The 16,924-nt window shown below is 45.8% G+C and overlaps 1 protein-coding gene and 1 pseudogene across 4 annotated transcripts; both read left to right on the forward strand.

Annotated features, from left to right (window-relative positions):
* The first annotated feature begins 331 nt into the window (after window positions 1-331).
* On the forward strand, window positions 332-15,701 carry SNX16 (sorting nexin 16). Of its 4 annotated transcripts, none has more exons than XM_016151458.2 (8): window positions 332-449; window positions 2,031-2,501; window positions 5,899-5,985; window positions 7,472-7,620; window positions 10,595-10,664; window positions 13,168-13,304; window positions 13,827-13,946; window positions 14,636-15,701. In XM_016151458.2, exons 2-8 carry the CDS (start codon window positions 2,127-2,129, stop codon window positions 14,739-14,741), a joined length of 1,044 nt encoding a protein of 347 aa, XP_016006944.2. In that variant the 5' UTR covers window positions 332-449; window positions 2,031-2,126; the 3' UTR covers window positions 14,742-15,701. The 4 variants fall into 4 exon arrangements, with proteins under 4 accessions (XP_016006944.2, XP_036089153.1, XP_036089152.1 ...); XM_036233260.1 differs by lacking the exon at window positions 332-449 and adding an exon at window positions 784-918; XM_036233258.1 differs by lacking the exon at window positions 332-449 and adding an exon at window positions 945-1,173.
* LOC118612253 lies at window positions 7,841-7,958 on the forward strand (annotated as a pseudogene).
* Window positions 15,702-16,924: the final 1,223 nt, after the last annotated feature.

The raw sequence follows: 16,924 nt of genomic DNA on the forward strand, positions 1-16,924 counted from the left end.
AACCAGCCGCGCGGAGGGCGCCTACACGCCCCAGGGTGCAGCGCGGCGCGCGCCCCGCGCCCCTCCCGGGAGTCGCCGCCCTCGCCTCGCCCCTGGCGGGCACACGCGGCGTCGCGGCCCCCGCGTCCCAAACCTGAACTTATGAGAACGGAGTTGCGGCGGAGCGAGCACGACGCTTACCGCGGAACCGGGCCCGCGCCGCCGCCGGGGAGCCGCGGCCCGAGCGGCGCCCGCGCGCCGGGGGCGGGTCGCGTGACGTCACTTCCGGCGGTAGCCCCGCCCCGCGGCCGCGGCGCGCGGCCCCCAGCGGCGGGTGCGAGCCGGGCGGCGGGTCACGTGAGGCCGCGGGACGCTGCGCGGCGCGGCTGGAGGCGGGAGCTGCGCGGCGGAGAGCCCGATGTGACGGTCGCCGGGAGCGCGGGGCCCGGGCTGCGCCGCGCCGGGCCGAGGTAGGGACGCGGCGGCCGGCGCCGTCCTGGGCACCTGTGCGCGGGCACCTGCGCCCCGCGGCGGGCGGGCTCCGTCGCGGGCGCCGCGGGGCCCGGAAGCGGAGTCCCCCTCCCGGAGCCCGGGACCTTGGCTCGCCCAGGCACCGACCGGCGCCCCCAGGGTCGGGCTGCGCCTGGGCGTCTCCGCCCCCCTTGGCCAGCCGCTCCTGTCGCCCGCGGCGTTGCTCAGGCTCGGGCCACCCCAGCTGCCCGAGGGTGAAGCAGTTGTCCCCGGAGCATCTGGACGCCGGCGCGACAGCGGAGACGCTGTCACCGAGCTGCCGTTCGGGACGTTTGGGGGGCGCTCACCTGCGGCCCGCGGTCGCGCTGCGGGGCCGCCGCCCCCGCCCGGGAGTCGCGTGGCAAAGGGCAGGGCTGTCCCCTGGGCCCCGACGTGGTGCGATGTCACACTCCGATTCGCTCCTTTTCGGGGAGGCCTTCGGGCGGAACCGAGGAGCGGTGAATCGGCAGCTCGAGGTTCTTGGATCTCTGAGGATGCGAGAGGTTGCCAGGAGCCACGTGCTGGGTTGGGAGTCGTGTGAGTCGCGGCAAGTGCCAGCAGGTCGTCCACTACCTGTCTCACCAGTAGGGCGCCTAGATGCGTTTGGAGAGACACACTGTTATGTGTCATTTCACTGGTCCCTCGTTATTATGGTTTCTTAGTTTATCATTTGACAGCTTAGTGGTAAGCCCTTTTGACTTCGTATTGTTATGAAGTTATTCTGAGATAAGATAAACTAGTCATTTTGACAACAGAGTTATCGGGTACAAGTTATAAAGATTTGTTAAATATTCTCAGCTTACAGCATAGCAGAATTAGTGATTATCTGTAAACTGTGAAGGACATTTAAACTTAATAATTTAATCTTGGATATAAGTTTAATGTTCATTATTTGATTAATTTAGTTTGGATAAGGTTTGTTCTCCCCCAGATCATTTGATGAACTGTTACTTTAAAAACAGTTGCCGTTCACCTTAGAGCATGTAAGCTTCTGGTTCACTGTTATTACTCTGAATAACATTTCACAGTTTCACTGATGAAACAAAGGTACCGTGAATAGTTTCCTCTCTCTTCTCCCCTTCGCTCCTTCCCTTCCTGTTCTGTATCTAATGCTGTCAGGACGGCAAGCAGGGGAGGAAGCTTCAGGGAGGCATTTACCGGCCTTCCTCTTCCCGCCTCTTCTATATAGATGAAATCAGGTTAAAATGAATGTTGCAGAAATCCATCACAAAGAAAGAAAATGGGGAGGGAAAGGGTAACATATAATACCAGTGTCAAGGAAAAGGGTGTGGCCTAGTTCTCTTTGCCTTGCAAACGGGAGTCCTTAGAGATAACTTTTTGCTATTAAAGGAAGAGATCTGGGGTCTTTTTTTCCTTAGAGATAACATTTTGCTGTTAAAGGAAGAGATCTAGGGTCTTTTTTTCATTCTAAATAAAATAGTAGTGTCACAAAGTTAAAAGAAATGGATATGAACGTTCTGTTTCCTTTTGGATAGTGCTCCAGATTAAAGACTAATCTCTCAACGTGTTCTCATTTTTAGATAGTGAATTCCCAAGAAGAGAATGGATTTCACATTAGTTGTTCTCTGAGTGTCTGGAGTCGGCAGTGGGCAGTTTGTTGCAGGGGCCAAAAGAAGATGGCAACTCCCTATGTCCCGGTTCCTATGCCCATAGGGGGCTCCGCTGCCAGCTTTCCGGCCAGCAGAGACCAAAGAAGCTCTTCGTTTGGGAGTATCTCAGCAAGCTCAAACTCTTCCAAAGGCCAGTTGGAAGACTCAAATACGGGGACCTTGAAACAGACAAGTGCACCTGACCCGGCGGAGAGCGCTTCATCTGTCAGCAGCAGTCCCTGCGTTAGGACTAAGTTCACAGATGCAGATTCTTCCGTTGAGTATTCCACCAGACCGAGGGAAAGTGAAGAACAAAGTCCAGACACGGCGAATTTGGAAGCTCGGCCTTCTACGCCTACTATTCTGGGCTATGAGGTGATGGAAGAAAGAGCTAAGTTTACTGTGAGTATGGCTTCTGCTCTACGCCAGTAGAAACTGAAAGATTGCCTTACCTGTGTGAACTTGAGCGATGTTAGCATGTACTTGTAATTTCTTAAAGACAAAGTTCAAATGATTTTTACACCTCTAAGTTCTGTCATTGTAGTAAACTCGTTTCACTCGAATTAGTTTTCACAAACCAGACATGGGTGGCACGCATGTCAAGAAACGTCCCTGGCGTCCTGGACCACCACCCGCACGCCCACTGCAGTCACAGCCCGCTCTCCTCAAACCCTACGTTAATTGTGCCTTTCTTTGAACTTTACATGGATGGAAGTGTGGAGTGTGTACTCTTCAGCATCACGTTTGTAAGATTCATCCTTGACCTTGCATGTGATGGCAGGTAGCTCATTTTTATTACTGATGGTATGCCTCAGTGTGCATATACTACAATTTCTTTCTTCATTCAGCAGTTGAAGACTGTTTGGATGATTCCAGTTTGGGGCTCTTACAAATACTATTCTACGAACCTTGTAGGATGTGTCACTCAGTGAACGCGTGGACGCATTTCCGTGTGCTGTCTGCCCGGGAGAAAAATGGCTGGATCACACGCCAGCTTCAGAGGATAGTGGTGCACAGGGCGGCAGGGTAGTTGTTCTTGGGCACGAGGGGTCCAGTGCCACACACCTTCCTAACCCGTGTTCTCCATCTCGTTCGCGTTGGCACTTCTAGTGGGTAGAGTGACGTTGCATGGTGGTCTTAACGTGTCTTTCTTAATGACTAAATTGATATCCTCTTTTGCGAAGAGTCTGTTCAAGATCTTTGTCCATTTTTCCTTGGGGAAGGCTCCTCTGCTTGGATTTGTAGTTTCCTATGCATTTTGAACATCAGTGTTCTTTCAGAGTCTGTATTATCTCTCTGTGGTTTGCCTTTTCATTCGATAAACAGAAGTCTTTAATAGAGTCTAAGTTACTAACTTTTTCTGTTATGGTCAGTGCTTTTTAAAATCTTCCTACTCCCACTAAAAAGTCCCATGTTCTAAAAACTGTATCGTTGGACCTTTCGTATCTGGATCTGTAACCCATCTGGAATTCATTTTTGTCCATGGTACGAGGTAAGGGTCAAGACACGTTTTTTATTTATATGGGTCAAGTTTTGATTGAAAAGACCCCGCTCTCTCCTCTGCAGCTGCACTGGCGCCTGCGTCATGAATCAGGTGACCGTGAACGTGTGGGTCTATTTCCATGTTCATCTCCCCCTCTCGGCCAGTTCCACGGCGTCTTAATTATTAAAGCTGCGTGATGGCTCTTGATATCTGGCAGCCCGACTGCCGTGGCTTCGTTGTTCTTCTTCGGGATTGTCTTGGCCGTTCTCGGATTTTATCGAACCTATAAGCTAATCTAAGGAGAACTGACATCTTTACAATACTGAGACTTTGAATCTGTGAACCTAGACCTCTTAAGTCCTTTACTATTTTCAATAACATTTTACAGTTTTCAGGGCGAAGATCTTATATCTTTTGGTTAGATTTCTTTCTAGATGTGGATGTTGATGTTCTCGTTATCTTTTCCTGTCTTCTATTTGTTCTTTGCTAGTTTACATTTATGTATATTGGGCTTGTATATTTATGTATCTAGCAGCTTTGCTAAATTCACTTGTCAGTTGAAATGGTTTGTTTTTTCTCTTGGATTTTCTTGAAGTAGAGTTTACATCAACATTTCAGGCTGTAAATTTACAACAAGATAGAAGAACCTCCAGAAAAAAATTGTTGAGATAATTTATAAAGAGACCATCTTTTAGTTAAATTGTCATGAATGAGACTGATGAGGTGTTGGGAAATCTGCATGAAACTGACTGTTTTCAGAGTGATTTTGTAAATTACAGTAAACCGCTGGCTCATTTCCTTACACTGACTTATCTTCCTTATGAAGGAAGTGTGTGAAAATGCAAGTTCACGGGCAAGTCTAAGGCAGTGGTAGAAAAACGTGAAGTCTGTGGAGATGTAGGGGAGGAAGTGAGCGGCAGACGTGAGATGGGCAGTGTTCGTTCACCCATTAATTTAACGTGTTTTTAGTACCAGTCGCGCGCCAGACTCTCCGAGCTTCGCATCTCTTTCGGGACCGTCTCAGGCGAGGACTTCGCGGAGTCTGCGAGGGGTTTCCAAACCACCCTCTTCCTCGCTCACACGCGTTCCAACAGCGAATCACTTGTGTTTTACTTCAGATTAAAGGCTCCCCCCTTAACCCTTGCTGATTTTCCCCTCAAAAGCCGAGAAGAACTCGGGGAGGGAGGAAAACCACGTGGTAAGGATGGCCTCCAGTCGCTAAGCAGCGCGGCGCCTCCGGAGCACCCGTGCGCGGGGCTGCCGTGTGACGAGTGCGAGTCGCACTTGTGATTTAAAAGTTCCTAGCAGCCATGCGAACAGGTCCAAAGGAACCGATGAAATGTATGGTTTATAACCAATAACAGTTTATGTCGTCTGAAATATTCCAAATATGATCATTTCAACATGAAGTCACTGTGAAACCATTTTAATGGAGTATTTTTAGATCTTTTTTCGCACTGAGTCTTGGCGATCTGCTGTGTGTCTCACGGTCACAGCACACGCCGTTGAGGAGCCCCGTGTCAGGGGTTCAGTGGCCACGTGCGGCAGGAGGGCCGCGCGGGAGCCGGGGTCGGAGGTCGCCGCGCGGGAGCCCCGGGGATAGAGCTTCGCTCGCCCAGCAGTTATTGTCATCAAGTGCTTCGTGCGGTCCGTGTGTCCGGATTAGCCAAAGCACTGTACCAGGCGCGACCAGATTTCCTCCCCGAGCATTACAAACAGTGCTTCCTCATAGGAAACTCTCGAATTGTACCTGTGAAAATAGAATCTATTTTTTTCTTATTATGTGCTTTTTTAAATATTGACCCGCTTCAGTCAAGGTTTTCTATTCAATAGCCTAAATAATTGTACATAATTCTAGAAATGTAAGTTTGCATCTAATGTTGGCATTTTTTTTGGCTTGTGTTTCAGCCTCAAAGATTAAAACAACATCAAATTTATTTAAAAATTTGGCCTTGTAGTTATTGACTTTAAAAAATAAATTAATTATATAGGACAAAAGTGGCTGTTTTTCATAGCTTTTTCAAGTATGATAATTGTCTTATCAATTTTAAAATCTGTTTACATAAATATTTTGGAATGTGGTGAGTTCATTTATTATTAGTGTCACCAAAAAAACCATGTTGTCTTGTTTCTTAAGAAAAAACATCTCACTTTTGGTGCTTTCATTGATTATTTGTACATTTGATGGTCTAAATGATTTCTGATATTTTTTGCAATAATAGTTAGGATCTAGATTGTCAAGTAAAAGTTTTTAAAATATTTGATTTGCGTTTTTAAATATCTTTACATATATATTTTTAATCCCCACCCCCACAGGTATATAAAATACTAGTAAAGAAAACTCGGGAAGAAAGCTGGGTGGTTTTCAGAAGGTACACTGACTTCGCTAGGCTTAATGAGAAAGTAAGTACTAACAAATCTAAAACCGACTTTTCAATTTTGAATCATTAACTGTTCCTGACAGTTCTGTTATATTTGTTTTTTCTTCCTTGTTATTTGAGGAAAGTCCAATTTTTGCTAGTTCCTAAGAAAATTCACCATTTCATTTTAATAGTCCCATCGCTACACAGAACTTTTTTTAAAAAAAAAACAAAAATTATCTATAGCGTAAAAGTGTGAAAACCTTAAAATTATTAACACAAATAGAACTAAAGCATACCTGTATATTATCTGGCGATCTGGGCGGGCTGAGGGCCCCGTGTCTCTGCTGGTATCGCCGGGGACCCGTCTGAGCGCAGGGAGGCTGCTCCCCAGCCCGCGCACGCGGCCCCTCCGTCTCCCTAGCCCGCAGCCGCGGGTCAGGTCCTGCTCATGCTGCGACGCTCCGAGTTTCTCCTCTGCCACCAGCCGCAAAGAAAGTCCTGCTTCAAAGTGCTCGTGTGATAAGATTAGGCCCACACAGATAACCTGCCTATCTTGAAGTCAACTGCACAGTGACCCGAATTACATCTGCAGGGTCCCCGTTGCTGTGTAGGGTGAGGACGGCACAGCAGCCACACCCGGGCCAAGGTCTTGCGCTGTCTGGGACACGGCCTGCTGCACGTGCGAAACACGGGTCATAGTAACCCTCGGCGCGCGGAGAGCCTTAGTAGTAAGGAGCAGAAGGGTAAACCCAAGTCGAAAGTACAGCGAATGCTATGGAAGAGGCAATCCACGGAAGAAATGTGAATGACCAGTAAATTTGAGAAATATTTAATATCACAAGTACTTTAAGAAACGAAAATTAAGAAACTTTTCACCTGTCAAGTTGACAGGCATATTAATTATTGGAAATATGGATCTTCCTGGAGGACATTCTTGAGTGCTGCCATTCTGACACAATATTCACATTTCTAGGATTTATCTTCTATATAAGAAATCACGGATATAGGCAATATTTAACTCTAAAAATATTTATCAAGGTGTTTTATTGTCTTGAAGTTTTAATTTGTTTTTAATAGTTAAAAATTGGAGCCAACAATAGGGAATTAACAGAGTAAGTCGCAGTGAGATGCAGTAGAGAGAGGAGCCGAGTGTCCACAGAGCCGGAGGGAGACGGGCGGGGGGGGGGGGGGGGGGGGGGGGGTGAAGCTGGAAACCACGAGAAGACCGCTTTTTCCCAAAGAAGCAAGTACTGCACGGCGCCTCTGAAGGGCCCAGTAATCTTACCTTGGACCAGAAATTGCTCCCTAATTCTGACAGGTGTTGAGCAGAGGAGCCTTCACTGGTCCTGTTCGCTCCCATCTGCTCACCGCGCCCCGCCCCCCTTCCTGGACCACTCAGAGCCGGCGCCGTGCGCTCTGAGCATGCGCAGTGGCGCGAAGCCCATCCCTGTCACTCGGCCGCGGCCTCGCTGCCAGAAAGCTCCTGTCATTTCATTCATCGGATACTCTGTTTTCTTCTTTTTCAGTTAAAAGAGATGTTTCCAGGCTTTCGGTTATCACTGCCACCAAAACGCTGGTTTAAAGATAATTACAACGCCGACTTTTTAGAAGATAGACAATTAGGATTGCAAGCATTTCTCCAGAACTTAGTAGCTCACAAGGACATCGCTCACTGGTACGTAATGAGTTGAAATAAGAGGTTGTTAATGCTGAAGCAGCTCATTTAAACCGAGGAATAGATCTAGGACCGTGGTTATTCACGGTGGACAAAGCCATAGCCTAAGCGCATACTTGCTTGTCCTCTCTGACAAGACACTCCATGGTCTTGTCTTACTTTTTTTCAGTAAGGACTTTATTGGTGTTTGATGTATATTAACACTGTTAAAAAGTCAGCAGCCTATGGCCACACCACCCTGAACACGCCAATCCCATCTGACCTCGGAAGCTACGCAGGGTCAAGCCTGGTTAGTACTTGGGTGGTAGACCACCCAGGAAGACCAGGTGCTGTAGGCATAAAAATAAATAAGTAAGTAAATAAATAAATAAATAGCAATGTTGAAGAAAATTCTGTGTACTATACTCAAACCATCCAAACCACTGTAAACTTAATTTTAGCATTTAATATTTTAGCCATCATTTAAACAAAGTGGTGCCCATATTAGATTTTTGGTTAATATGACACTATATAATTTTTATGGGAATCTTTATAGCTTTCCAAAGTAATACAAAAATATGGAAATTTTGAGTTTGGTTAACTTATGTAGAGGATAAAGTGAAAATACCAAAAGTCATTCAAAAGAAAGGATTTATATAGGTTTTTTGCTTCTGAATATTTAAAAAAATTGCTTTATGACAGTATCAGGTGGGTATCTAATTTTAGCACTTACATTTTCAGGCAATAGAACTATTTTTGAAGAAAGTAGCGAGTATTTGCAAAGCAGTCATAGCGTGTTGTATAGATACCTGTGTCCGTAACTGTCGTGAGCAGTTTTTCACACAAAGATGGAAAACAATACGAACACCATCGGTTTCACTTTTTCTACGCTTTTTCTCCGTCCTTCACGTGTGTCTGCTGCCCCACACGACACCGTACCGTGCACGTGCCCCGCGCGCTCACGCGTGCGGAGCCCCAGCCCCGCGCCCCGCCCCGCCCCGCGGAGGGGCCCCCGGGCGCCGCACCCCGCACCCCGCGCGCACGCGCGTGCCCCTCGGCGTGTCCCTCTGGCCCTGAGAAGGACCCCCGCGCGTCTCGGGACTGCCCTCTTCAGACCCGAGAGCCGGCATCTCAGCGTTTCATCCCGACTTGCGGCTTCAGTCTCAAGACTAGTTTATTCTCTGTGGCCCGCCTTCTGCCGGACAGTCGCTTCTCCAGTGTAAATACCGGGCAGGTGGCGAGTGGCCGGGCCGGGCCCAGGGTGCCTGCGGGCGGCGGCGCGCGGCCGGCCGGGGCACAGCCGAGCGGACCAAGCTGCGGACGAGTCCCCAGGGGGCCGAGGCAGGTGATCACACGCAGAGGTCTCAGAGCCCGGTGTCGCCGTCGTGGGTCAGCTCCCCGGTCCGGACTCCGGCGTCGTTTGTGACACGCGGAGGTGATGCCCGAGCCCGCCGCGCGGGATCGCCGACAGGTGCGGCAGAGCAGGGCGCGTGTCCGCCCGCCCGTGGGGCCGAGGGTGCGCGGTCGCGCGTGTGGCGCACCCGCCCGTGCGCCGGCAGCGGGCGGACGGCGCCGGGGAACGCGGGCCCCGGGGCTTCCACGCCCGGCTCGCTGCGGCCCCGGAGGGCACCGGCGCCGCGTCCCGGTGCCGCGTCCCGGGGCAGACGCTGGAGCAAGCACAGCGTTTTGACGTGAGTTCGGGATTCCCGTGTGAAAGAGGACTTAGATGCACCCAGGGCGCCCCAGAAAGCAGAACTGAGGCTCCCGAAGGAGGAGAGGCTTCCGGGGGGGAAAGCCCCCGCTCGGCGAGGCAGGGCCGGGCAGCTGTTCAGACAGGGCGGCCGCAGGCGCGGGGTTTCCCGTGGGGAGGTGCGCGGGTGCTTTCTCAGCCGAGCGTGCGAAGGGGGTCAAAAGCACCCTGTGCTGGGCCCCGGGCCTGTCCGGAGCCCCCGCCCCCCAGCCCCGTGCCGCGATCCTGGACCGCCGGCTTCGTCACTCACGTCAAGAGTGTATCGTCCGGAGCTCGGCCGCTCCGGGCGCTCTTAGTCCTTGCCTTCTTGACAGCACTTCTCCGTATTAATTCCCACTGTTGGGAAAGTTTTCGCTAAAAATCCCAGTTTTCTCTTCATGACCCTCTCCTGCCACCGTCACCCTGTCTGGCGCAATCCGAACCCCAAACCCCCGTCCTCTTTTGAGCATAATAGATTGACATCTCTTTTAGGTCACTTTTCTGTCCTTGGACACCTAAAAAGATTAAAGTCTCCACGCTTATGTTGTAACAGGGGCGTAGAGTTAGTTTTCTCTCCGTCCAAAATGCCTTTAGGGAGTGAAGTATTTTGTAACAGGGGAGTTTGCTTTTTTACCTTCTGAACCTATTCCCGGTCATTGCAAAGTGCAGGCATAATGGTACCATGTTATTTTGGAAGTTATACTAATTCAGAAATGGCATGGTCAGGATTTTTTCTCTTAAACTCTAGGGAAAATATTTAAGTAGATGAATATGATAAATATGATTGCAAGCAAAATCTTTAACTTGTTTTAGAGTAAATACTCTTCAGTTACTTTAACTGCATCTAGAGAATAAACAAATGAATTTTAAGTTAGAAATAGTGTTTCTTCATAATGAGATAATGACGTTTTTAGACTAATTCAAACTGTTATTTGTTTGAAAGGGATAAAGTATGTTTTCACCACTTAGATAGGTCTCTGTACCGTTATTCTCAATTATGTTTTATATCCTGTAGTTTTTATGTAACATAAATTCACCATCTCTATTTATGTTCATAAGATCTTAGAAAACAGTTTAAAATCTTTGTATCTTCTATACATTTTACATTGATATTTGGTCATTTGTAGAAAACCACATAAACCAACTTGTCCATTTTGATATATCAGCAACCAACTTGCTTAAGACACTGTAGCTTCAGAGTAACTTACGCTTTGCTGTCTTTCGTAAACTGACTTGTACCGTGGCTGATTTTTCCCCTTTGGACAGCCTGGCGGTGCGAGAATTCCTTTGTCTGGACGACCCACCGGGCCCGTTCGATAGCCTGGAGGAAAGCAGGGTGAGTCTCATGTGAAAAAGGGAAGAACGCAGAGCTGAGGACAGTGACCGCCTTGTCCCTTGAATGGAACAGCAAACAGCAAACTCTTATCACTTCAGACCAGGGAAGTTGTGCATGGGAAACTTCTCACATTCCAGGCAAAGGTTACTTTCAGGGAAGTGCATGAACCTCGTTCCGCCAAAAAAAGATCGTTCCTACATGTCGTTTAGTCAGTGAAGTTCTAATTAAACCCTGCATTTTTTTCTCTTTATTTTTACTGTTGTAAAAAAAAAAATTATTTGGAAATTTATTTTACTACATTTAACAGTACTATTTGTATGTTGAATTTTCTTCCATCTAAGTATCAAAGTCAAGAACTTACAGTTAAAATTTAAAACTTACTTTCAGAGGTAGAAGTTATGTCTCGTTCTCAGTTCAGCTTAAGCTCGATGCTGCTCAGATTACACTAATTGACGCATTAAAGTGTCCTGTTTCTCGAAGTGGTTGGCTAGATTCAAAAACAGATTTGGTAATAATAGAATAGCTAGGATTTTTTTGTAAATTTTCCCCCAAAATGTTGATGGGGTTTGAATAAAACGGATTTAATTGGTAGGTGTTTAATGTTTTCAATTAAACTGAGTCACTTCTTTGTATGAGAATGAATGCCGTAACTTTTTTAAAACATTTTACTGATATAAAATTTTATCCATAAAAGTTGCTATTTGCTGTTTCATCGTAAATATACAACTTAATAATTTTTAGTAAATATATAGAGCTGTGCCACCATCAACCTTAATCCAGTTTTACAAATTCCCATCACCTCAAAAAAAAATTCCTACAGGCCATTCTGTGGTGACTCTGCGCTCCCAGCTCAGCCTCTGCGAATTTGCCCTTCCCGGCTGTTCCCTGTGGCGCTGCAGTGTGTCTGCGTGTGCATGTGCGTGTGTGCGTGTGTGTATGTGTCTGTACATGTGTGTATCTGTGTGTGCGCGCGCGCACCTGTGTGTATGTGTGCGCGCGCGTGTGCATGTGCGTGTGTGTGTGTGTGTGCGCGTGTGTGAAGTCAGGACTCGGTTGCGTAACCTCGTTCGCGCAGCGCGTAGGACGTGGATGGAATCCGCGTGTGTGAAAAGCGTGGTCTCGGCGCGCAGTTCCTCTCGCTCCGCACAGTGTCCTTGGGCATCCGTTTGTCGCCTCTGTCCGCGTCGCCTGACTTTCTCTTCCCGGGTGGTTTTCGGTCGCACACACAGGGCGCGCCTCGTTGACCCGGGCTCCCGCGGAGAGACCGGATCGGCCGCGGTTTCGTGCCCTTGTCGGTGCCGCTGTTCTGCGCGGTCTCGCAGAGGGCTCGCCGGAGCCCTTGGGTCTGGCGGACCTGGGGAGTGTGTGCTCGTTGTCTGTTCACGTCGCTTCTCAGCCCCCTTCTCTCCGGGGCCCCCTGGGATTCCCGCCGCCTGTGTCCGCACGCTGCTCCACACGCCTCTGCTCATTCGGCTTCAGTCATTTCTCCTCCGTTCTTCAGGTTGGACGGTTTCTACGCCCATCTGCCTCTGCGCTCACCGATTCATTCTTCTGACGCCTCAAGTCGGCTGTTAATTTCGCTGAGCCCTTGTTAATTTTTCGTTTCACTTACACTTTTCAAATGCAGAATTTCTATTTGCCTTTTTTTCCTCATTCTATTTCTCTTTATTGAGATTCTCTATTTGTTGAGTCCACACTGTGTTAATTACTGTGGTTTTATAATCTTCATGCCTGGCCAGGTAGGGTTCCCATCCTTGCTCTTCAGATTGGCTATTTGCTCTTCCATATGAATTTTAGAATCAATTTGTAAGTTTTGTGAAAAATCCTGTTGGCATTTTGTTTGGAATTATAATACATTTACTAGTTAATTTTGAATAGCACCATTTTTACAGGATTGAAACTTACTGTCAATAGATTGTTGCTTACTTAGGCCTTTGTTTAAAGTCTTTCAATAAAGGTTTAAATTTTTTTCCTTAAACTTCTAAGGAAAGCTGTAGAATTTATTCTTAGGTTTTTATATCATAATTGGTATTTTTATTCTAATTTATTAATTTTATCATTGATTTTTGTGTATTTTATATGTCACATCCTTAGTGAAATTTCTCATTGGTTTGTAGATTCCTTTGGGCTTCTTATTTACTATTTCTACTTACTCTTACTGAGCCAATTCAAATGGAATCGTAGCCACAGTTTTTTTAAAAAGCATAACCATTTAGGACTGGGCAAAAATAAACTAAGGAGAAATGGCACAAAACGAGTTATTAGTCGCTTTTGTCCATTCCACACTGGAGGGACACTTTGCATACTGATTTCAGACATACCTGGGAACTAAGAGCCAGGACAGCGGGGACCCGAAAAGGCAGAGAACACACTGCGAGGGTGGCGGCCTTGTACCTCAGTCACCCCTGCTCCTCGAGTCCAGTATCGCTCCTGAGGAAGATGCTGCACACGTGATTAACTTTATTCTTTTTCCGTGTATGAGTTTTGTTTGTTTGTGTTTAAGGCTTTCTGTGAAACTTTGGAGGAGACGAACTACCGTTTGCAGAAGGAGTTGCTTGAAAAGCAGAAGGAGCTGGAGTCGCTGCGGAAGGCGCTCAGTGCGAAGCAGGTGCACATAGACACACTGGAGGGCAGGCTCAGGTGCGTGGCGCCCGCGGTCCCGGCCTGGGCCCCCCCCACCCCCCGCGCTCCGCGCCAAGTGCCCTCTGTGCTTTAATACGGTTCAGGGAGCTTCTAATTCCTGAAGTCATGGCCTCTCGCCGTGCTTCCTTGTAGACTGAGAAAATTGTCTTTTGATTATTTATTCAGGAGACCATTTGAAGGGTGGAGAACGTCAGGGAAATAAGCTCCTATCTGTTCAAGATAAACGTTCTTCTTAATCTATTTAAATGGCATCTCTGTTTCTGGGCATTTACGCTAAATTTTCACAGTAAAATTTTAGTGTGCCTTCTCGTCAGCACGTGTGGAACTGATGCCGAAATCGTCATAAATTGATCGTAAGTTGTAATGTCGCTGCTGGCGCTCGGGGCCCGCGTCTGACCCTGCGCGGCCGCGTTAGGGCTTGACAGCGAGGGCCGCCGCCACGGCGCACGCACAGGGCCAGGAGACGCGTTTGCGCAGGAAGACAGCTGATCAGGAGACCTCCCTGTGATCTGCTTTCAGAGCACTGTGTTCAGAGCCGGAAGAGTCGCCGTGCTTGTCAGCGACGGAAGGCGAGCGGGTCCGAGAGGTGAAGTCCTCTGCACTTGACCTTGATCGAGAAGTCTTGGATGGAGAATCTAGGTGCGTGATGTTTAGTTTACTGTAACCTCATCATCTGAGTCATTGCAGGGAGATTGTTAAAATACTCTATAGAATATGCCTTATGAACTCACTTTTTGTTATATCGTGGATCTGCTCAGCAAACCTAGGCCGTCCTAAAAACGAGTCTTTGGTATCCAAGCTGTAAGTTTTCTTATTATTTATTTTGAAGCGATGTCTGAATTAACTGGGCTGTGACTCAGTTAATTAATTTTGTAGATTATGACAAATTACTTTCATCTCCCACAATGTCATTCTTTTTCCATTCAAAATGCGGGACACTCTGATAGCAACCACCCTGCCCACGTGATAGGAAGGATGAAAAATGGTATTTTTGAAAGCACAGAATTTTTATTGCATATAAATCCAAATTAATTACTAATCCTTTAGTAGTTGTGGTTAAGCCGTAATTATGAAAACAAATTTTATGTTGGTAAAAGTAATTACAGACCAGGTTTTTATTGGTAAATGGTAGTTGGGAGGGCCGAAGGAGTTAAAAACATATCTCCAAAAGTGCTATCTGGCAACGCCACCTTAAAAGTACGAAATTTCTCATTGAACATTTCAATATTTTCCACCGAATAGTTCAGTGCTTTTTGCATAAAGTGAGACTTTTAAAGGTGGCCGCACGCATCCGGTCTGGACACTGACGTGTGCCTCTTTGTCTGCAGCGCTAATGACAAGTCCCGCTTCAGCCTCAGTGAACCCGAAACCTCCGTGTCGGAGATAGAGGTCGCAGAGGTGGCCTACGACGCCGAGGAAGGCAGCTCGTTGTAAGCCGTTCCCTCCTCTCTGCGCTTCAGCTGCTTTGAATGGAATGTCGGATATTTAAAACGGAAAACAGACAAGCATTACAGAAAACAGCAAGAATGCACATGCAGCGAGTCTACGTGAAACAGAGTTTCTTAAGTTATTGGGATAGGAAATATAGTCACTGCTGCTTTAATTGTCTTCTATTCAACCTTGGTATTTAATACACTAGAAAAAACCTAGGTAGTGTTCTGTTATCAGGAGCCACATTCTTAAATACTGTGCATAAATTATTTCGGTGTTTTGCCAACACATTGCTCTAAACTATTGTGCGTTTAAATTACCAGTTATGTGAGTCAAACGGAAATTAATTGCATGTTGCTACCTGGTTGATACACACTTCTTGTATCTCTGACGTGGTATATTTTCACTAATGCTTTAAATCAGTGGTAAAGATGGATTGAGTTTAAATATCGACATGTTTACCATCTCTAAATAAAAATTGCTTATTCGGAATGTTATTGCTATTTAAAAGAAGACGACTTTCTCGTACCAAAGGAACACTCTTTGAAAGAGCTGTGTTAACATAGCTCAGTGATAAAATAGCCTTGATTTTGAAACCCAGTTTGTTAACATTGAAATACTGTACGTGTCCCTGTTTATTAAGTTATACTTGTTTATTTTCCACATCTTCTTAAATCTCTACCTAGAGAATCAGTGAGTTTGCCTCTCTCAGAACACTACCTCTTTGCTAATCAAGGCATACTCTTGAAAATATATTATAGATTCTAAGCAAATAGAGAGTTATGCAAAAAAATAAAAAGCCATATGTACTGCAGAGTTTCTAACTGTTGACTTCTGGCATTGCATTTTTATTTCCGTATGTGTAAATATGTTACTATAATATATTCTGGATGATTTTCTTTTTAATATATTTAGCCAAGTGATGCACTTTATGGTAATTAAAACTTTTCGTGCCAACTCTAATTGGTGAGTTTCTTTGGCGACTGGAGTCAGGACATGTGATTATGTACTACCTTCACTGTTTCGCTTTTGGCAGAAGTCTTCTGGGGTCTGCGAGTCCACTTTGTGAAAAAGTGTTTATTTCAGCTTTGCATATAGTTGTCAAAAGTGCCTCATTTCGTTTTCATGTTATGAATTTGCGCATTTATTTTCTATTTCTACTGTTTCGCATCTTGTCGTTGATAAGCACTGTAATCATACGAGCATTTTGAAATGCCAGCTGGTGCGTTGTACTCCGTATACTTTCTAAAAACCGAGGGAAACTTGCTGGAGAAATAGAATAACAAGCTCCATTTTTTTTGTCTTCACTGTCTAAAAGTTCGTCAGTCTTTTGATGTACATATTACGAAGCAGTTATTTAAGGATCTGCTGACATAGAGTAACAGACCTTTGTTGTAAAAAGGAGGCTGCTTTTCACCAAAGTACCAGAAATTTTAAAAGTCTTCATCAAAATGCACAGGTATGCTCAGTCTTAGACTACTTTTACGAAGTGCATTGAAAATGTAGTATCCTAGGAAACAAGGAATATAACTAACCTGCGTACTTGTTTATTTCAGAATATTCTAGGCTTTTAAAAGGTTTTAAAAGAACAATCGATTAATGTTACTATTTTAATTTTAATTTCAACATTTTATTAATATTAAAATTAATGTTGTAGTGTAATAAAACAAGATTATGCTAAATTCCAGATGTTACAATGCTACTTGTCTGTTTTAAAGTGAGCCTCACACTTGGAAAATCTGGCCTTTGACAAGATTGTACGTAACCTTTTGGACGGTAGAAGAGAAACTTGTAAATTAGATAAACCACTATTATTTATATTAGAATTTACTTTTTTACTTTTATAATGCATTTATTCCCAGTATTATATTCATTTAATAAATTATTTTTTCAGTACAACAGTAGCTGTGTTGTTCAGATGTCGGATACCAGTTTCTACATTCTCCCTACTCCTTACGATTGTCATGGCATAGAGCTGCATTTCACAGATGTGGAATGAGTTTTTAAGTTCATTCTTTATATTACTGATCACTTTAAGTGTTTGCAAATAAGAGCAGTGCACTTTAAATGTAACCAATATTAATTTAAAAATATAACAAACAATCTTTTGGGGTAATCTTTTAAAAACTAACTATATGTAGGTAGCACAGCCATAAAACTTAACCCTTTGAAATGTGTTTTATCTG

Source organism: Rousettus aegyptiacus, unplaced genomic scaffold (assembly GCF_014176215.1).
Source record: "Rousettus aegyptiacus isolate mRouAeg1 unplaced genomic scaffold, mRouAeg1.p scaffold_m13_p_15, whole genome shotgun sequence".
NCBI lineage: Eukaryota > Metazoa > Chordata > Mammalia > Chiroptera > Pteropodidae > Rousettus > Rousettus aegyptiacus.